Source organism: Garra rufa, chromosome 5 (genome assembly GCF_049309525.1).
Source record: "Garra rufa chromosome 5, GarRuf1.0, whole genome shotgun sequence".
NCBI classification, from domain to species: Eukaryota; Metazoa; Chordata; class Actinopteri; order Cypriniformes; family Cyprinidae; genus Garra; species Garra rufa.
In genome coordinates, this window is record NC_133365.1 from 257,383 (window position 1) to 279,922 (window position 22,540).

At 36.0% G+C, this 22,540-nt stretch overlaps 1 protein-coding gene across 2 annotated transcripts in view; it reads right to left on the minus strand.

Annotated features, from left to right (window-relative positions):
- The window catches only part of doc2b (double C2-like domains, beta), a 131,596-nt gene that overhangs the window by 56,065 nt on the left and 52,991 nt on the right, over positions 1 to 22,540 (minus strand). The window contains exon 3 of one of the 2 annotated variants that reach the window (XM_073839841.1): positions 3,173 to 3,196. The exons of the other annotated variant lie outside the window; for it this stretch is intronic. Within the exon in view, the coding sequence (XP_073695942.1) occupies positions 3,173 to 3,196 (24 nt within the window). The remainder of the gene's footprint in view (positions 1 to 3,172; positions 3,197 to 22,540) is intronic. 2 annotated transcript variants of the gene reach the window in all.

Sequence of the window (22,540 nt, forward strand, 5' to 3'; positions counted from 1 at the left end):
ATATTTATAATATATGACATTCTCCATTTAAGGTTCACACCCCTGGTTCTTAATGCATCGTTTTTCCTTTTGAAGCATCAGTGAGCATGAGTTGTCCTCAGTTGTCCAGGGAAAAGATGGATCTCAAAATAATACAGCAATGTTTGTACAAACAGTCTGAATAAGCCAGTGAAAGATTGAATACTGGTCTAGAAATCGCACATTAGTTCCTGATCAAGAGTGTTGACACGCACACACGCACACGCGCACGCGCACACGCACACGCACACGCACACGCACACGCACACGCACACACACTTTTTTTTTACTCTCTTTCTACCTGATTTATGGTTGTGCACAGGCTGCTGCTGTGCTCCATGTGACACGCAAAGATAAATTAATGCCCACATGGATGTGAAAGCGGACAATGGATTCATCTCATTCTTAAGTCATGAATGTATGTATGGGAGCGAGACATAGCCACAGACAACTCTGGGCTCAGTGCTGTACTGAAGACCATATGCATATAAACACCCACCCACCAGAGGGTGGGTGAGAGAGATACAGTCTCTGCAGTTTCTTACTATGCATGGTCTTCACAGTGAAAAATTACCATTCAACAGAGAAATGTACCTTTACATGGCAACAGAAATGAACCAGCCTGAGATAAATGTATCCATTCATCATAAATACTTAATAAAAGGCCATTATTAAACATTATGCTCACATCTGCCCATGGGTAAGCACTTCATCTTAATTGAAGACAATCTGTCTTGTCAATGAGTGAGCCAACAGAAAGGAAAGATGCCAACAGTATAGAACAAAATGATGCCAAATGTGTCACAGGAAGTTTTATATCTCAGAGGACAGCTATAGAAATCACACACAAGGAAACACACACAAAGGAGACTGTAAAGGTCCGTTCACACCAAGAACGATAACTATAAAAGTATATTAGAGTCCACATCAGCTGCCAATATTGTGCTCATTCGCTTGTCGCTTTAAATTCTCGAGCTTGTTATAGCAGGACTGATTTGGTGTCAATGGTTTTCATTAAAAAGTTGTGAATTTAACTTGCGCAAAATTGGAATATCGCATTTAACATTTGCGAATAAACACTGTTTCCATCCAAAGAGAACAAAATCATCACTTCGAAATTGTGATTGCCTTCCCCCCTCTATGGCACCCCTGGTCTTGTAAGACAGTTGCACTAACCCTTTTTCTTCAAAAACCAAGAAAAACTTTTTTTGCGTACTAAGGGATTTTTATTATTTTTTTTATTTGGCGTTTCCTAGAATAAATAAAATCGAGAATAAAATCGAAATTACAAGAATAAAGTCAAAATGTTTTGAGAATTAAGTCAAAATTAAGAGAATTAAATCATGGTAATTAAAGTTATAATATTTTGAGAGTATAGCCTGCACATGCAAATGGCTCAGTTTGGGAGCACCGGAATTGATTTGAATATATATGGGATTATTAGTAGAATTATACTTACAAGGACAGTACTGTATGCTTGGAAATAATATTTCACGTCTTTGATTAGGCCCATTTGTAATTTGCCAGCCTCCCAATAATAGCAATAAGCTTTGTGCTTTCAAAATCGGTCAGTTTTATAGCGAAATACAAACAATGTGTCTTGCAATAAAATGGCAAGATCACTGTATTCATGTGAATCAATCGTCTTTGCGATTACAACGAGACATTCATTTTATTAAATTATACTTTGTGCATATTCCACCACCTACTCCACAAAAACGTCAGTGCCGTCCAATCTTTGATTCCTCACATGCATTTATTTAAAAAAAACAATAAAACATTCTAAAGGTTGAAGTGGACTCCATCTCGTTAACATAAGTTATATTGTTGTCTTTTCTGAGGTATAAAAATGTCTGTTCACAAGCTGTTTTATTCATGGTATAATACAGTAAATGATTAGAAATAATTTTTAACATCTTCCATTCATTATTTGTAGTGCAACAGCCACCCAGTTATCGCATTATTTTGTGCTTTGTTGCTTTTAATAAATCAGCTTTTAAATTCTGTCAGTTTTATCATATTTTTCATGTTTATTTTAAGTTCATAGCACAATATAAATGTGAAGGAACATCAGACAGAATGGAAAAAAAACAGTATAGCCTAATTTAATTAAACAAATGTCTCAATGTAATCGGAAAGATGACTGATTCACATGCCACTTAAACTGAGGCTAATACAGCAATCTGTCACGTCACGTTAAAGTGCATGAAAACACATTATTGTAATAGACATATTGTTTGTATTTCACATTAAAACTGACAGATTTTGAAAGCTGAGACTTTGGAATATCTTCCAGTGCTCCCAATCTGGGCCTTTCACATGTGCAAAAGACTAAAATATACTCTCAAAATATTATAACTTTAATCTCATAATTGCTATGAATGAATTCTCGTAATTTTGACTTCATTCTCAAAATATTTTTACTTTATTTTTCGTAATATTTTGACTTTATTCTCGTAATACTTTGACTTTATTCTTGTAATATTTTTATTTAATTCTCAAATTATTACGACTCTAATCATAGATTTTTTTTAACATAGCACTAAAACGCCATCATAGTTTCCAACATTTGTTTCTGATGCGATACTTCAAAATGCACATCGTTCAGCTGGAAAAAAATCGTTCTGAAAGAGATTCCCATAGTATTGTTTCTCTGTGCCTTTATCATTATAGTTGTGGTGTGGACTCTGCTATTCTTTAATATTGAGAACAATTTTCAGAACTATATTGTTATCTTTATAGTTATCGTCCTTGCTGTGAACAGGCCATAAAATCTATTCTTCACACAAAAATACTACATAGTTATATAAGCATATATTGTTGGTAATATATAGAGTATATATAGTGTTTAATGGTTATAATTCTACAAACAATTGACTAGCATTTACTTAAATGTAAATGACCTCCTAGGTATTTGGTTAATGCAAAAACTAAACAAAAAACAAACTTGCATTATTTTGAAGTCAGTATTTAAATAAGGAAACATAAGGATGTAATACTGATGTAATAATGGCTGTAATACAGTAGTCTTTTTTCATTCAGCAGCTAGCAAGTTGTTTTCAGTGTTACCGGAGTGAATCAATGGCGTTTCGACAGGAGAGACAGAGGGAATTTGCTTGGGAATTGAGAAAGTAGTGAATAAAGAGTAACTTACCTTTTTGTATCTGGGTACAGGAAGCTACACTCCATCAAGAACAATTTACAGCATGCAGCCAAGCCATGCAGAGAGAGAAATGCATGCAAAACAGAAAAGGTGGAAGAAAGCAAAAAAAAAAAAACATTGACACAAAAGCTTTTTACAGATATAAGTTTTTTAAGAAAAGACAACACAAAAAGCATGACGTAAAAGAAAAACAGCATGTGAGAATAACAGAGGGGAAAAACTAAGCACCCAGGGGGTTTGACCCATGTGTTAAAAATGTATGTGGTATTGTGCCTACAGATTTTTCTAAATGTAGATCTTTTTGTATCTGTATGAGTCAATCTGATAGTCAGTACAACCCTAAATTTAGCTGTCATGAAGTGATGGAGTGTTCGGAGGTGTAGTGCAGCAAACAAAAAAAAATGTAAATGCTGTTAGATCAACCCCCAATTTCATCTTCAGAGGATGTCAGGGCAGCATCTTTGTTCTAAATAAATGCTTTATTTTGGCTTTGCTTTCTCAGCTGGAAAGTTGTATTTAGCGCCCTTGTTGTACACGAGAACACATCACATTATTCAAAACAGGGAAATCAACCAAGAGAGAAAAGTTGGAGGGATATGTCAGTCAAATAAAACTTAACGTTACATTTTTGAATGTGTACTGACTAATACGAGTGACACCACAGGCAAAACAAATAATGAGAATGAATATCATTTCATTAAAAAAAGTAGCATGTTAATTTGCTGCCTGGGGGTTCAATTAAGTATCCATTTATCTAGTTTAATGCTTCACTTCTGTTTAAGCAGCATGTGCCACATCGATCTCTTGACAAATGCACAAATTAATGAAGAAATGAGAAAACATCTTGTTGAACATGAATACATGAACAGGGTTAATAGGGTTACATATAGTGGCTAAATATAATCATAATGACTGATAAATCTAATATTGAGCTTACTTATTTATCTTTTAAGCAGTATATGTAAATTTATGAAATACTTTGTTGTCTTTAAAATAAATGTGACCCTGGACCACAAAACCAGTCCTAAGTAGCACGGGTACATTTGTAGCAATAGCCAAAAATACATTGTGTGGGTCAAAATTATCGCTTTTTTATGCCAAAAATCAGTAGGATATTAAGTAAAGATCATGTTCCATGAAGATATTTTGTAAATTTCATACTGTCAACATATCAAAACTTAATTTTTTTAGTAATATGCATTGCTAAGAACTTCATTTTGACAATTTAAAGGCGATTTCCTCAATATTTAGATTTTTTTGCACCATCAGATTCCAGATTTTCAATTGGTATCTCAGCCAAATATTGTCCTCTCCTAACAAACCACACATCAATGTGTTATTTATTCAGCTTTCAGAAGATGTATAAATCTCAATTTCAAAAACTGACCTATAATCTGACTTTATACATGATATCCATACATTCAAACAAGTGTGCCTTCCTCACTTCATGTTATTCCAAACTTGTATGACTTTCTTCGTTCAGAACATATTTTGAAGAATGTTGGTACAAAGTTTTATTTCAAAATATTTAATAATAGTAATACTGGAATGGAACACAATGAATTTGAAATGTTCAAAAACATTTTGGGGCCACTATGGAACAGATACCCTTTTTTGGCATGTCATTTGAAAGAACCACCCACAGCCACAAATCAAAGGTTCAGAATGTACATAATGGAACGGGCAGAGTGTGTTCCTCAAAGTTGCGTTCAATGACATCTCAGTAATGTGCGCACAGGTTGGTGACCTCCTCTTGTTCCTCTGTTGATGTGACACATTCCTCGCCTTGCATCATAGAGCGAACACTCCTGGTGAGTCCGTGACCCCTGTACATCTGAAGCTAATAAGGACGACCCTTTCAGAGCTGTCAGTTCCACGGAAAGAAAGAGCAGATCACAGACACGTAACTTTAATTGAGTTGATGGGAGGGGGAGCGTTGGGCCTGCGGCGGGCAGACGGTGGCCAAGCCCTGGGAAAATGGCGAAGGGTGAATCGTGCCGTTGTATTGGGGTCAGGGAAAGGGAGGGCGGTTTTCTTTAATGGTGGCTGTCATTTGAAAAGGCTGTAGTGCGCGTTAAGGTTGGAGCAGATGTGTCCTTGTGTGACACAATATGAGCAATATGTGCTCTGAAATGGATCTTGGAAGGCACCTTTGTGAGGGGTGAATGAATGAATGGCTACATTCCTCTTTCTCATCACGCGTGTCTGTTCAGAAGGACGAATGGCCTGGCACTTAGGAAATGGTGAAAGATTATTCTGATAAATGACTTTGGTGGCGACAGACGCCTGCTTGTAGGTGATTTATATTTTACTATAACAGTTCCAGTTCTCCAATCTGATTGGCTGAATGGTATTCCAAGGGTGCTGATACAAAGTCCAACAAACAACTTTTCTATCTGCTTGTGTCTGTTCACAATGGCCATTTCTCAATACCAAGTACACAAAGTTCAGACTTGCGTCCTTGGTAGTTCAGACTTGGCAGGTTTGACTCAGGAGTCTGAACTCTCAAGGACGGAAGTCTGGTAATTCTGCAAATGGAACAACAGCATACTTAATAAGTCATTCAGCTTGCTTTGGCTAGTCCGGTTATCCTCACTGTCTGAAATATGATATGAAACACGCAACCTGGGCTCATTGGAAATACGTGCTTCTACATACATTTCTGTAGGATTTCGTACCTTACTGCACATTTTGCGGCAGTTTCAAAATGTGATGCTAAAACACACGTTCAATATGTGACTGTGGCATTTTTTATTACTTTGGTACAGGCGCGTATTGCTGTGTTTTTATTATGCTGCTTGAGGTACGTATTGCGACTGTTATATCCCCTACACCAAACCCAATCCAAAACCTAACCGATAGTGTTAACAAATGCAAAAGTGATATATAAAGGCACTGATGCAGCCGTGCTATTTTAACTTCCTTATGCAGATTTGAGCTTTTTTGTCAAACTGTTGTTTCATGGGGTTCTTAAGCCTCGTTCAGACTGTCAGCCCAAATCCGATTTGTATGCAAATCCGATTGAAATCCGATCATATTTAGGTAGTCTGAACAGCAACGAACTACATGAAATCTGATTTGGTCAAATCCGTTTCGAGCTACATTCGTATGTGGTTTGGAATCCTATTCAAATCGGATTTCTGCTTTTTCACGTTTTCATGCCACATAAAACGTAAACACGTCAGACGTTTTTGTGGAAAACATAACAAAAGTCTTTGCAGAAACAAGCTTGTGTTGCGAACTGCAAATCAAGCGGGAAAAGACAATATACAGCTAGTATACGCACCTCTTTGAGTTTTGATACCAGCGGAGACGGCAGCACAGAATAAAGTCGCACATTCCAGCTTCCTGCATTTCTGCCGCTGCTTTAGAAGACGAAATATAATCCAGCGCGACGGCAACGTTGTCATATCGCAAGACAGCATCTATATTGCAAACTGTAATGCTGTTATTGTTTTTAGTGTTGGCATAATAACGCAACGGCATTGCCATAGAAACCAACGCACATTCCGTAAAACGAAAGAACGCTTATGGACACACAAATCGGATTTGAACAGTTGCGATATGACTGTGTGGACAGTCAGTTATTCAAATCTGATTCCATCCAGATCTAGACAAAATCGGATTTGGGCTGACAGTCTGAACGAGGCTTTACTGGAGCTCTTCATCACTCAAGTGCAATGCCGTATCGTGTGAACTACTGAGCAAACCTACTGAATTAGAAAACTCATGCATATGAAGCTGTTTATGTGATGAAAACGTTTAAGTAACAGTTTTTTAAATTGCGCAGGATGTTAAAATTGTTTTGAAGCCGTAACATAATATTCTGCAAGTAACTGTGTCAAAATTAGGCTTTATTAATTAAAACTTTGTGTGTACTCAGGAAGTGGTGAAGTCACGCAGTCTGTGATGGACAGATCGCAACGGCTGGTCTATGTGGTAATATACTACATCGGCCAGGACATCCAAATGCTCGCCTATCATTCATCAACCTCAAATATAGCTTATTATCTTAAATACTGTATGTAAATAGTTAGCAATCTTTACATTACCACTCAATCGAATGTTAACTGTCTGTGGGGAGTGAATATTGAAAAAAACCTGAATATTAGCACGCTCACAGCATGACAGATAGAGGCGCCGGTGTGGTCACTTGCTCTTAAAATGCTCCGTCATTTTTGGTCATAGAGATAAGCGTAATATTTCGAATCTGTAAAGACTCTGCATTTATTTGTGTGCACTCACAATAACAACAAAACATTATGCTTTTGTAAAATAATGAAAGCAAACAGGATGCACTTTCTGCCATCTAAGTCTCTGTGAACTTGTGCATGTAAAAAAAATTCCAGAAACTGTGTGTATACTTTCCTTACAGACATGAAAATATACCTAAAAACAGCATAATGTCTACTTTCAAATGAGCCAATTCAAATGGAAAACAAATGTTCTCAGACGATGTAATTCAAATAAAACTTGCATACAGGTGCATCCAATACTGCGAAGATGACAAGTCAGTGTCGCCGACTTCATCTCTTAAGCCAAAAACAAAGAAATCACTAGTTTAACAATACATTTTTAAAATGCTAATGCAGCCTCCTTGCTGTTTTTTCCTGACACAATCATAATTATTACTTCTGCCGGTGTGCTTTGGCAAGCTCTGTGTGTGTGTTTGAGCACTTATTAGGCTATGTAGGCAATTAAAGGCTCATTATCCTGGTTTAAATCGTTTATTAATAAACAAGCGATTAGTCAACTAATTGCTCAAAATGAACGACTACTAGTCGACCAGAAAGATGTTTTGTTCAGGGCAGCCCTAATGTGCATATGTATTTTGTTTATCTTCACTGTATGTATAAATACAATGAAATAAATATGACATTAAACACAATGCTGCCTCTTTTTTAAATTTCAGTTTTAATGATCAATAATTACCACATATATAAGTATGAAGTATAAAGTCTAAGAGGCTTATATAGGACAAAAGCAAAAAGAAATCAGTCATTGTATGATTCAAAGTCAGTGCTGTATAATGTTAGATAAATATATAAAGTTATGAAACTAAACTTTGTGGTCAGCCAATATGATATGACCAGGAACAAATAATAGATTCATGGGACCAAAGATTGCCTGTTAGATATACCCATTTCATGTTTAACCACTATAAAGACAACTGAGCCAGTGGCAAACGTCAGAAGGACGAGCCAAGGTAAGGCTGCTCTCAGCGGGATTCATGAGCACAGTGCCTGGTGATTGCCTGGAGCTCACATCTCCGAAATCGGCGAAGCATATTTTCAAATAGACCCTATCTTTATGAATAAACTGCAGATTTAAGTTTTAAACAACTACATTCTTGCCTGAAAATGACATGACAATAACAGCACTATTTTGAAAATTATGCACATTCTGGGATACCTGGCTGCCTCAAGTTCGCACCATTTACCTCTTGACGCGTCAGTGGACCAAGAACACATCCAGGGATTTGAACTGCACTTGGCTAGATGTGAACTTTGAACTGGAACTGTACTTGGAAAATGACTACTGATGTTCACAAGCCCACAAGACTACAAGTACAGACAAAAATGCATATTGAGAAATGGCTAATAATGTTTGTGAGTGGTGGGGAATGAAAGTAGAGTGGGTGCTACTTATAATTTTGCTTATAGCACTGACATCAAACTCTGTAGAGTGCAACAGTTGGATCTCTTAAGGGCAGACATACTGTGAGCTATGAGGTTGTTAATCAATCATATGCTTCTGCACAAATTCAGAACAGAATTCCTGTTGAAAAACTACATTAACCATAATCCTGCAAAGAAATCTCCACCAATCAGAGATTTTCAAATCATCATCTCTACCCAATCCTATGAAGCACTGTGAACATAACAGAATATTTGTATACATTTGCAATAAATAAAATATATTCTCTCTCACTCTAGATATATAAGGGATTTCACAATTCTCAATATAATATTGAACCGTTTAGTATGACATCCACAGTTCAATATGTTCTTGTGAATTGCGTTTTTAGGTTTTGCATTTAAATTATTTCTTGGTGTTTTATATCTCCGAATTGGCTCTGTTTGTGTGTGTCCATTCGCCTATGCGCTTAGATGAGGAAACGCCTCCCTGTTTATAACATGCTTTTGAAAAAGCAACACACGGTGAACATCTTCCCTTGTAATGACTTGCAGTCAGAAGCATTTCTAACCTGCTGTCCAACAAAAGAGAACATGTTTGATATCAACAAGGTTGATATAACTTACTTTTGTGATCTAATATGGCTTCTTTTCACAGAATAAGACAGAAAACATATTCTCTACTGTAATAAATGCTATGTCGAATAACAATGGATTATAAATGTACTTAATTATTATGAAAATACACAGATAAACCATATATTGTTGCAGTTGTATGCTTATTGCCTTCATGTTTGATCAGTAAAAGTGTTTCTATCTGCTTTTTTAAATTCAGTCCTAGAACATCAAGAGCTCAGTTACTTCTGTGATGCATATGTGCAGTTTCTGTGCGACGTCCAGTATGAATAAAACAGACATTATGTGTGTTTATAGTGCCCAATCCATCATATTTTGGGTAAATATAGGAAAAAATAATAATAATACTTCTCTAAAAAGAAATTCGAAGCAGACATATAATAATCAATGTTTTTCTGCAGTGTACAGAGGTGTACAGGACATACTTTTGTTAAAATATATTTAAGAAGACTTTTTTAGATTCATTATGAGAAAAAATAAATGTGAAAAATATATCCAGAACCAAGGCTGCTAAAAAAAAGTGGATGGCCACTGCTGTAGTTTATTGGTATTCACAGTTGTATTCTGCAAGTGTTAAGTGAGTCTTTTTTCGCATTGTGTTTTCATTTTGGTTATGCTGTCTGTATGTTTGTAAGCAGTAAGTGGCTAAAAAGGGCTTGTAACCACACTATTGTGTTTTAACACTCAGTAATATGCAGTTTATTGCCTAGGATGATGGATAATATGTACCAGGCATCTCTTTTCATGTGCATGTCTATCATATGAGCAGTGTTTCACAACAAAATCATTACAGTTACAAGCTGTAAACTTGATTCAATCACAGAGTGCCTGCTAACGTCAAAGCCATGCTGAAATGATGTCAACAGGCGTAATCTCTATATAAAAACCAGCAGGCAAATTCCAGGTAAGGCAAATGTTTTTGTGTGATGGTTCTGCTCTGATTACAAACACCCCATTATCTGTATTTCTGAATGTGTAAACCCCTGTAATCCACCGAGCACTCTGACGTGCGTGTCTCTGGATCTGCGCTTATCACCGAATACCAACACATTCACCCCTGACACCCCACCAACACTCACATCCAACCACCTGCAACACTCATTCCACAAAACATTACTTTTTGTATTGATCTTCTGGTGATATTAGATACGGTCAGATCGTTCTAACCACATTAGCCACACACAGTCAGATTCTTTCAAGAACAGCCAATAGGAGCCAGATGTACAAGACATGTTAGAATTGCTGCAGAATCCAGCGCTGTCCTTGGTCCTGATCTGTCTCAGCATTATCTTGGTATTGCCAGATGAATTAGGTCAACTGAAAGTTGGATCATACTTTGGAAACTAGATTTCAGTATAGCGCAAATCTAATACCAACCAGGCCAAAATCAAATCAATGTTGCTTAGTTACTAAAAAGTACCATGTTTTTTTTAAAGCATTTTATAAATATGACTGTGGTAATAATTCAGTTGTTTTTGAAAGAATCTCTTATGCTCACCAAGGCTGCATTTATTAGATCAAAAATACAATAAAATAGTAACTTTTTATCACTTTATGGAAAAAAAAATCTATTTTAATCTATTTTAAAATACAATTTACAGTTCGGCGCAATATATTCTCGCAACTGCCAGTTATAAAGTCAGAATTGCAAGATAAAAACTAAAATACTTTTTTTTCCTCTCACATATGCGAGTTTGTATCTCACAATTCTGATTTTCTTTCTTACAATTGTCAGTTTATATCTTGCAATTCGTATTTTTTTTCTCAGAATTGTAAGATATAAACTCGCAATTGTGAGTTATAAAATCCAGTTTTGAGGGGAAAAAAAGACTGATATGTTCTCAGAATTGCAAGTTTATATCTCACAATTTATAACTCTCAACTGCGTGTTATAAATTCAGAATTGCAAGATATAAACTCACAATTCTGAGAAAAAAAGTTACAAATGCAAGATAAAAACTCTCAATTCTATGAAAAATAGCCACAAATGCGGGATATAAACTCACAATTCTAAGATTCACAAATGCGAGATACAGTGAGGAAATTTTTTTTTGATCCCCTGCTGATTTTGTATGTTTGCCCACTGACAAAGTAATGATCAGTCTATAATTTTAATTGTAGGTTTATTTGGACAGTGAGAGACAAAATAATAACTAAAAAATCCAGAAAAATGCATTTCAAAAAAGGTTATAAATTGTGCAAAACATGACTAAGTACTTGGTGGCAAAACCCTTGTTGGCAATCACAGAGATCAGACGTTTCTTGTAGTTGGCCACCAGGTTTACACACATCTCAGGAGGGATTTTGTCCGACTCCTCTTTGCAAATCCTCTAAAAGTCATTAAGGTTTCGAGGCTGACATTTGGCAACAGAAACCTTCAGCTCCCTCCACAGATTTTCTATGGGATTAAGGTCTGGAGACTGGCTAGAGCACTCCAGGACCTTAATGTGCTTCTTCTTGAGCCACTCCTTTGTTGCCTTGGCCGTGTGTTTTAGGTCATTGTCATGCTGGAATACCTATCTACGACCCATTTTCAATGCCCTGGCTGAGGGAAGGAGGTTCTCACCCAAGATTTGACAGTACATTGCCCCGTCCATCGCCCCTTTGATGCAGTGCAGTTGTCCTGTCCTCTTAGCAGAAAAACACCCCAAAAGCATAATGTTTCCACCTCCATGTTTGACGTGGGGATGGAGTTCTTGGGGTCATAGGCAGCATTCCTCCACCTCCAAACATGGCGAGCTGATGCCAAAAAACTGGATTTTGGTCTCATCTGACCACAACACTTTTACCCAGTTCTCCTCTGAATCATTCAGATGTTCATTGGCAAACTTCAGACGGGCCTGTACATGTTCTTTCTTGAGCAGGGGGACCTTGCGGGTTCTGCAGGAATTCAGTCCTTCACGGCGTAGTGTGTTACCAATTGTTTTTTTGGTGATTATGGTCTCAGTTGCCTTGAGATCATTGACAAGATCCCCCCGTGTAGTTCTGGGCTGAATCCTCACCGTTTTCATGATCACTGAAACTCCATGAGGTGAGATCTTGCATGGAGCCACAGGCCGAGGGAGATTGACAGTTATTATTGACAGTGTTTCTTTCATTTGAGAATAATCGCACCAACTGTTGTCACCTTCTCACCAAGCTGCTTGGTGATGGACTTGTAGCCCATTCCATTAGCCTTGTGTAGGTCTACAATCTTATCCCTGACATCCTTGGACAGCTCTTTGGTCTTGGCCATGGTGGAGAGTTTGGAATCTAATTAATTGATTGCTTCTGTGGACAGGTGTCTTTTAAACAGGTAACAAACTGAGATTAGGAGCACTCCCTTAAAGAGAGTGCTCATAATCTCAGCCTGTTAAGATGATCAAATACTTATTTCACTCATTAAAATGCAAATCATTTTTCTGTTTTTTTTTTTTTTGTTATTCTGTCTTTTCCTGTAAAATAAACCTACCATTAAAATTATAGACTGATCTTTTCTTTGCCAGTGGGCAAATGTACAAAATCTGCAGGGATCAAATTTTTCCCCCTCACTGTATAAATAATTCTGAGAAAAAGTCACAAATACAAGAAATAAACACAATTCTGAGGAAAACTTATAAATGTGAGATATAAACTCACAATTCTGACTGAGCTGTAAACTCACAAGTGTGAGAATAAAGGTAGAATTGTGAGATAAAAAGTCAATGACCTTGTTTTTTTTTTATTCAGTGGCGGAAATGGGCTTCCATGAAAGATAATTTGAGAAGCAAAATGACAAAAAAGAAGTCTTATGAGTAATTGATCAAAAGTTTATGATTAAAACAAGAATAAATGTCTGCCAATGGGCTCAGAAAAAAACTGTTAATATTTATTCATACCCCACTGAATTAAGACTTTTTAAGATCATTTTAAGACCTGGAGAAAACCAGGGATTAACTTGTTATTTTTACTACAAAATGCAGATGAAAATGACAAATGTATGAAAATATCTTGACCCGCTGCTGTCCATGGTCCTGAACAACTTCAGTATTCTATACCATACCTTTTTTTTTTCCCCATGCCAAATGAATTAAGTGAATTGAAAGGTGATGTGCAGGGCACGATAACTCTCTTTTATCTGCAGTGTTTCCCTGATCTCTGTTTATGTAACGGACATGCTCTGGTAATTCCTACAATCCTCTCTTTAGACTGCGCAAAATGTCAGTGTTGTGATTGAGGCTTGTCAGCCTGACGTGATGGAGTAGACCCTGAATCAGGTTCTTCAGAGAACAGCATTCAGCGCTCCAGAAGACCCAGCTGACAGCAGGAGGGTGATTGACGGCAGAGCTAAAGTGTTCCACACCAGCATCTGTTTCCATAGCTCTTTATAAAGGAACAGCATGGAATCAGTCAGCAAACTGTGTTCTCAGCTAGACTAAACAAAATTATTTATATTTATTGCAGTGTCTTGAGTTAGATTCCAATGATAATTTGTTGAAAACATGTCAGTATGTCAGATATCTACACTACCAGTCAAAAATGTAAAATAATTAAGAATGCTTTTAAGCTCAAGCATGCTCAAGGAGATCTGATCCACTGAAATGCTAACTGTAGTAGCTTGGTGTCTTAATATCATAGGCTGTGTTCCCTGTTGTGCATCATGACATTTGTAAATTGCATAAAGCTAGTCAATTAGACCGGAATTGTCAATCTGATTGGAACAGGAATTTCAGCCAGCACTTGCCAGTTTTGTGCAATATGCATCAGACCGTGTGTGAACGGACTGTGGGCGGTCTGTGGGTGTGCCGTCTGTGGCTGAGGCGAGTGTAAAGCTAAACACATGCAGCAGCGATTAAAGACGGCAGTTAGCCATGTTGTTGTACTTTTGGTCGCTGCTGCTGGTTGCAGATTTTGCCATTTTGCCAACGGTAACTAACACGCTTTTATTTTTCTGCACTGCATGCATCGTTTTGCCACTTGATTTAATAAAGGTTTTTTATGCAAATCAAATCCCCATTTTCTATACAACCCTATTTTCTAGACAAAATTTCATTTACCACTTGTTTTCCACAGGCGGTATTAGAGTGATGTTAATTGCGTCAAACAAATAGTGCTGAGTTTTGTACATAATAATTCATAATGAGGCTCATTTACATAAGAATGAAGCATTTTTGCACTGAAAAAAATGACAGTTGAGCATATTTAGCCTAGTGAAGTTTTTTTTTTTTTTTTTGTGAATTAGATGCAGATTTTTGTGTTGTATAGAGTGCTGTAGGATGACACATTTGTGATCCTAGACCACAAAACCAGTCGTAAGTAGAATGGGTATATTTGTAGCAATAGCCAAAAATACATTGTATGGGTCAAAATTATCAATTTTTCTTCTATGCCAAAAATCCTTGATATAAAGTAACGATCATGTTCCATGAAGATATTTTGTAAATGTCCTACCATAATTATATATCAAAACTTTTTGATTAGTAATATGAGTTGCTAAGAAATTCATTTGGACTTTAAAGGGAATTGTCTCAATATTTAGATTTTTCCGCACCCTCAGATTTCTGTTTTTTGTTTTTAATAGTTGCATCTCAGCCAAAAACCATACATCAATGTAAATAAAAACTTATTTATTCAGCTTACAGATGATGTATAAATCTGAATTTCATAAAATTTACTCTTATGACTAGTTTTGTGGTCCAGGGTCACATTTTAGAACTTCTTGGTTTCATCATCCTGAAGTTAATAGCCCCTTTCATACAGTAATACCAGAAAATTGCTGTAAAAATAGCGCAACGACTTTATCAGTAAATACAAAAATGCGCTGTTTACACAGGCAATGGGATTCCAAATTATATAAAAAAAGTAAAAAGCAACTGCGAGTTATAAAGTTAGAATTGCGAGATATAAACTCACAATTCTGACATTTTTTCTCACAAATGCGAGTTTGTGTCTAACAAAAAAAAAAAAAATCCTCAGAACTGTGAGACTCTTTGCAATTGCGAATTATAAAGTCAAATTTTGAGGGGGAAAAATACTGATATGTTCTCAGAATTGCGAGTTTATATCTCACAGTTCTGACTTTTTTCACAGAATTGCATGATATATTGCGAGTTAAAAAGTCAGAACTGCGGGATATAAACTCACAATTCTGACTTTTTTTGCAGAATTGCACGATATAAACTGACAATTGTGTGTTATATAAACTCACAATTCAGGCTTTTTTCTTATAATTGTGTGATCTATTGCGAGTTATAAAGTCAGAATTGCAAGAAATAAACTCATAATTCCAACTTTTTTTCTCACAAGGAAGTGTGTCCTGAAATGCGAGTTTGTATCTCACAATTGTGAAATATACACTTGTAATCGCGATTTGCAAAGTCCAAATTTGAGAGGGAAAAAGACTGACATGTTCTCAAAACTGCATTTTATAAAGTCAGAATTACGAGATATAAACTTACAATTCTGAGGAAAAAAAAGTCACAATTGTTAGTATATCTCACAATTCTGAGAAATAAAGTCAATTGTGACTTTTCCCTCAGAATTGTGAGTTTATACCACGTAATTCTGACTTTATAACATGCAATTCTTTCTTTATTTTTCTTTATTTCTCACAATTCTAACTTTGTAACTTGCAATTGTGAGTTTATATCGCGTAATTCTGAGAAAAAAAGTCAAAATTGTGAAATACAAAGTCACAATTACCTTTTTTTTTTAAATTAAATGGCAGAAATGGCCTTCCGTAGAATGGCCTTTTGATAAATTGTCTGAAATAAGGTATGTAATTAACACAAGCCTAGTATATTTTCATACTTTTTCTATGACATAAAATACATCAGTAATACCCACTTGTGATTTTTTTTTAAGCTTTTACTTGTCTTGTGAAAGGCAGTTGCTAACAAGTGTCTAAATAGGACTACAGAGGTTGTTAGGGACATTATCATCAAACTGAACAGGAAAATGTATCTACTAACTAGTCCACTTTTACAGCCGTATTGTGTTTATAACTGTGCTGTTGCAAACTGTTCTAACTCAAACTTTCAGGTAAAATGTTCGAGATGACGAAAGTTTGATGGGAATTATGAAGTTATGTCACAATTAATCATAAAATTCATGTGTAGATTATCATGATGAACAAAATATGTAAGAATCACAAACTTGGTCAGAGAGTTTATTTCTGCAATAATCCAGAAGCCCATTGGATTTTGTCAAGGGAAGCAGGTTGATGCAAACTTCTGGGTTGGCCTACAAAAAAATGTCATCACTACAGCACTCAAAAGTAAAGCAACTGGTTGGTGAATTCACCTCAGCGTGATCAACTTAGTTATGTTTTGAAACAGAGAGCAGAATGACCTTTACCTGTTTGATTAGCATAACCAGGCCACCGGCTGTACTCACTAAAAGCATTTAAAGGGCTCTGTAAGATATGTGTTGAATGACATTGAAGGCGGTTTCTAAGCTGTTCTTTATAACGTGAAATAGGATGGTACATGCTGTGCCTCTCAATAGAGGTTTAGTGAGAGATCAATAGCTACACATTAAAGTACTGTTCTCTTCTTGTGCCCACGTGACCACCTATAAATCATGCTCCTGTGTGTGTCTGTGTGTGTGGATTTTTCTATAGAAATAATGTATAACTGGGCATAACTCATCATTTGATTAGACTCTAAATTATTCAACATGGACAGCAGACGGCAGAGGTCGAACAATTCTCTGCAAAGTCAAACAACATCCTCTCTTCAGTGGAAAAACTAATTCCACCGACACTCATCATTACCTTCTGCTTAGTGTTTGTGCACTTATTCATTGAAGAGTTTTGGATGACTGACTACTTCATAATTCAACAGCTTCCCTTATCTGCATAATGTTGATAAGGGGCTGTACAATATAGGACAACCGTAATGAAATATTAACAAGCTGTAGTCTAATGGAAGTCGTTGCTGGGTCTGCATGTGGGCTGGGCTTGTTTTGGAAGCTTTGGCTCGCATTCAGAGTGGAGCCAACAGAAAACAGATCAAAGAAGCAAGGGTCACCGTGACGGCTACAGAAAACTTGTCTTTGATCCCGTAAAACTCTCTGTGACTCTTTCCACCTGCCAGCCATATGAAGGTGTTTCTTCAACTATGGGAACTTTGTCCCTGTGGACTTTTAAGAAAAAAAAATCCATTTTAAACACACTTTTCACTGGTGTAATTGGTCCGCTATCAAGGTCCACTGGTGGACAAACATGATGCAACATTGGAGAATTCTATCATTATTTTGTGAAATGTCATAAACATTTTACACAGCTCAGACCAACTTTGATGGAGTCTTGTGATTGAAATAACAGTGATGATAGTGCAGGGTATCGATAAAACAATAATGATAATTTTTCACAATAGAGTTAGAGTTTGATAAATGTTTGATATAATGTTTATGTGCCAAAAATGACTATAAAAACTGGTGAAACAGACTAAAAACAGGAGAACCACTGTGCACAATACGTCAGAAGGCCTTTAAATTTACAAATTGTCATCATTTGCCATGGATTTACTGTAGTAACACTAACTGTACCATGGTATTGTGGCACAAATGTGGTACGTTCATGTGTAGTTCAAATGTAGACTTGTATTAAATTACTTTTTTCCCACATCAATCTACACTCCATACACCATAATGGCAAAGCTAAAAAAAACTGTTTTCTAACATCTTTGCAAATTTATTAAAAATAAAAAACTTAAATGATTCCACTGCATACGTATTCATAACCTTATCTGTGACAGCTGAACTTCAACTCAGATGCTACTACACTTTGGGAGAAGTGAACCAGTTGCAAAATCATTTGAGTGGTCATGATTTGGAAAGGCACACAAGTCTTAATAAAAGATCTAACAGCTGAAAATGCATATCAGAGCAAAAACCAAGCCCTGATGTTAAAAAGAAAAGCTGTAGAGCTCAGACAGGAATGGATCAAGCCACACATCTGGGGAAGAGCTCAGAAAAAAATCTGCTGCACTGAAGGTTCACAGAAGCATGTTGTCTCTGTTACACTGTAAGTTTGAAACAACCAGGACAAACTAAGAAATTCATAGAGAAGGGCCTTGGTTAGAGTGGAGACGAAGAACCTGATGGTCATGCTGCGGGGCGGTTTTTCAACTGTAGGGACTGAGGGACTTGTCAGAGTAAAACAAAAAGCTCAATGCACCAAAATATTGAGATATCCTTAATTAAAACCCATTCCAGAACATTTAGAACCTCAGACTGGGCAGAAGGTTCACCTTCCAACAGGACAATGACCCTAAACACACAGCAAGAGTAGCTTATAGACAACTCTGTGAATGCCCTTGAGTGGCCCAGCCACAGCCTGGGCTTGAACCCAATCAAATATTTCTGGAGAAACCTAAAAATGTGCATCTATCTCCATCCAACCTGACAGAGCTTGAGAGGTAAAGAGGTGAAGTGAAGAATGGCAGATAATTGCCAAATGCTGAGGAGCAAAGCTTGTCACATTATACCCAAAAGGACTTGAGGCTGTAAAGGTGCTTTAGCGAAGGACTGAGTTAAGGGTATGAATACTTATGGAATGTACTTATTTTTTTTTTTTTAATACATTTATTAAGTGACAATTCTGCTTTGTCATTATGGTGTATGGAGTGTAAATTGATGTGTTTAAGTTTAACATAAGGCAGCAACATAAAACATGAAAAAATTAACACTTTCGCAAGACACTGTATTAAAAGAGTAATGAAATATAATTACAGTATTTGTTGTGATTAAGTTAGTATTTGTGCATTTGTTCTGAATATATTTAGACTACTGTTTTCATATAAATAACTAGAAACCATGTAGTAACATTTTTAACATGGTATTGAGGTGTCACAATTTTTACAGACATTACTATTTTTTGATAATGGGCATATTTACATCTGCATCCTCAAGCTACTACTACTACTGTCAATTCAAGGTACTGTCAAATGTGCATTTCCAAGAGATGTTACATTTAAAAAAACGTATTATTATTAATACTGCAGCCTTCACGGCAAACTGCCCTGAAGATGTGTGCCATCAAAGTCAGGCAACACAAACCTGTTTCATGATTTGAAACAATATCACTCATTAGGACATGCAGAAACGACATACAATACATTTTTCGGTTAAGATATTTACTTTGTTAAGGAAAAATTAAAGTGTAAATAATTTAAAAACAACTTTCTGACCATAAAGAGTAGTTTTAAACCACAATTAATAGTCTGGTTTCTACAACTTTCACTTACGAGCAAAACTCTGCCGTTTAACTGGAAAGAAATAAAGATTTGAAATTTACTGTGAAAATTATCAATATCGACTGATATGAAACATTTTAGCGTGATAATTGTTTTTGGCCATACCACCCAGCCCTAAGTGATGATAAACATTTTTGGAATAAAATGGTTGATTTTGTTGTTACTCAAGCTAAATTCATAGCTAGCACTTTATGAATCCCAAATACACACAATAAAATCATATTTTACACTTTTTACATAATATGAAACAGTCAAATCTTGATGAGGTCTTGATTTCAAATGACTGGATTCATGATGTTTACTATTACACATTATGTCTCATTTTATCTCTTTACTAAAACTGTTGTCACAACTTTTGAAAAACGTTCTTATTAAAATTAAAACAATGATACAAAAAAACACATTTATTCACACAGTTTGCATATTTCATTTTGGCATTATTATACTTTTAAACTATGCTTTTGAGAACAGAAGTAAAACAATACGATTTACATGAAAAATAGGCATGGTAAAAGGTTTCTAGACTTTTTCAATGTGATCTTGATATAACCAAAAGAACAGAAGTCAACCCCTGGGACACAAAAGTGCCTGAAGTTGAAGAAACACCCATCAATCCACTTTTATTGCAATGTTCATATAGTTTATGTTTATCACCAGTGTCAGAAAATAACTTTTTTTATGAAGGCACACTATTTTTGAGGGCACAACTTGTGTGAAATGCTTGTGAATACAGCAACTGAAATAATGTTTTAATCAATTACGGCTTTTAAATCTAAAATCAAATCAACATAAAATATTAAATTAAACTCTAGAATACATTTTAAATAATTAATCCCCCCACCCCCCCCGACATTTTTTTCCCTGAGTCCTGGTTCATTTCCCTCTCTGGACTCAAGGACATGGACTGACATGGACTAGACACATTTTTTTTTTTTTTTTGGTCAAACCCAGATTGTTTATTTAAGGCTCTTTTTGGTCATGTATGAGGATTTGAAGTTAGGACATGCCCTGTAAATGTATCAGAGTGGAATCACTGTTCTACTTCAGTTCTCAGGGAATAGGGAAATGATTCAGTCTAAAGTGCCCTGAGGAGACAGTGTTACTGATGGGAATAGCACATTCTCAGTCTGGGAACACTATTAGTTACCAGAGAACACTAAATGGGCTCATTTGCCTTATAGGTTTGTCCCGCTTGTGCGGTTACGAGAAAAAACCAGGGAACAACCTCAACAACACTTGAGCTAATGGACAAGCCCAGCAGATTAATGGCTGGGATGCTCTTCCTAACAACATAATCGCATTCTATGTTTTATATACTGTAAAACAAAGAGGCAGAGCTATTTTTGTTCAATAAAGATGGCATCTCAGCCACACAATAGCATTATCAAAGAGCCCAGCAAACAAACAGCACTGCTGACCGGTATCTAACCCCAGTGCATAGCTTACTTGAAACCACCTGTTATTTTTCAATTACCAGGTGGCCTGGTACATCTTGCTTTGATGTGGCCACAATCCAAAAATGCTGCCTTCCCCGATTTACAATGCATGTGAGTGTTTTTTTGTTGTTGCTTTTTCTTTTTTCTTTTTCCATGCAAGGTACAAAAAGCAGTTGCCTGGAGCATAATTTGTAAACAGTGAATATTGGCACAGTCACTATGAGTATAAGGTTGTTCATATTCCTCTGTAATTTCCCAGTTATTTCCCCAAGGGTCTCAGAAAACGGTTGATACAGCAACAATATCAATATTACAAATTCATTTTATGTCTTCACCCATTTCAGACAGTGTTGAAATAACAGGAAATGACACATATTGCATCATTAATAACTAGTTTATTTTTGTCTGTGCGAAAGCCTAAAAACATGGGGTTTGTAGAAGGTGTACAGAGTGTTTTTTTTTTTTAATCATGTTACTTTGCGGTCACTTGGATGTTTAAGGTGGTTGCTAAGGAATAACCTAACATTTATTTTTTTCTATGGGACAAATTGAAAAAACTAAACAAAGAACAGTTGAGCTGCTTAATATTTTTGTGGAAACTGATGCATTTATTTCAGGATTCTTTTATTTTATCTTGTAAAGTTCAAAATATCAGCATTTATTTGAAATATAAATCTTTCGTTACATTATAAATGTCTTTATTGTCACTTTTGATCAATTTATTGCATCCTTGCTGAATACAATTCTTAATTTTATTTTAAAGGAAAGAGAAAAATCGTACTGACCCCACACTTTTGAACAGTAATGTAGGCATAAGCAAAAATAATAGTTAAGCTTTTCTTAGCAAACAGTTATTTACAATTTGTTAACAATTACAAACAGTATTGTAATTGAGTATAATGCAAATGATGTGTTTTACATCAAGAGGCTGAACAAATGAAAACGAGCGTAGAGGACTGTAGGTGTCCTATAAAATCACAGAACAATGCCATATACAGAACAGTTGGCAATCATATCTTTAGTGCCTCTCACTTCAGCTCCATAAGTGCTGATTTGAATAGCAGTGTTAATGTGAGGTGTAAAATGAGGAGAGGAAAACAATGAAGCTTCTGTTTCTCCAGAGGATATCTGTGCTCGCCAGAAATGACTGCTGCCCTTTTTATTTACCTTTATTAAGGGTTTCGTCACTAACACAAAGAACAGATCCCAGAGGCGACAAAACAGTCTTCTGATTAGCCTCTCTTTTTAAGAGGGAAGGGAATTTAACCATTCTGACTGTAATTTCACTTAATGATTGTGATTTCTTAATGATTATTTTAGTGCTTTTGAGGAAGCCTCATTAAATGTAACTATATTTTTGTGAGGTCTTAATATCCCAAGTAAATGTATCTTGTTTTATAGATATGTAGATATTTTTTCGGTAAAACAAGAAAA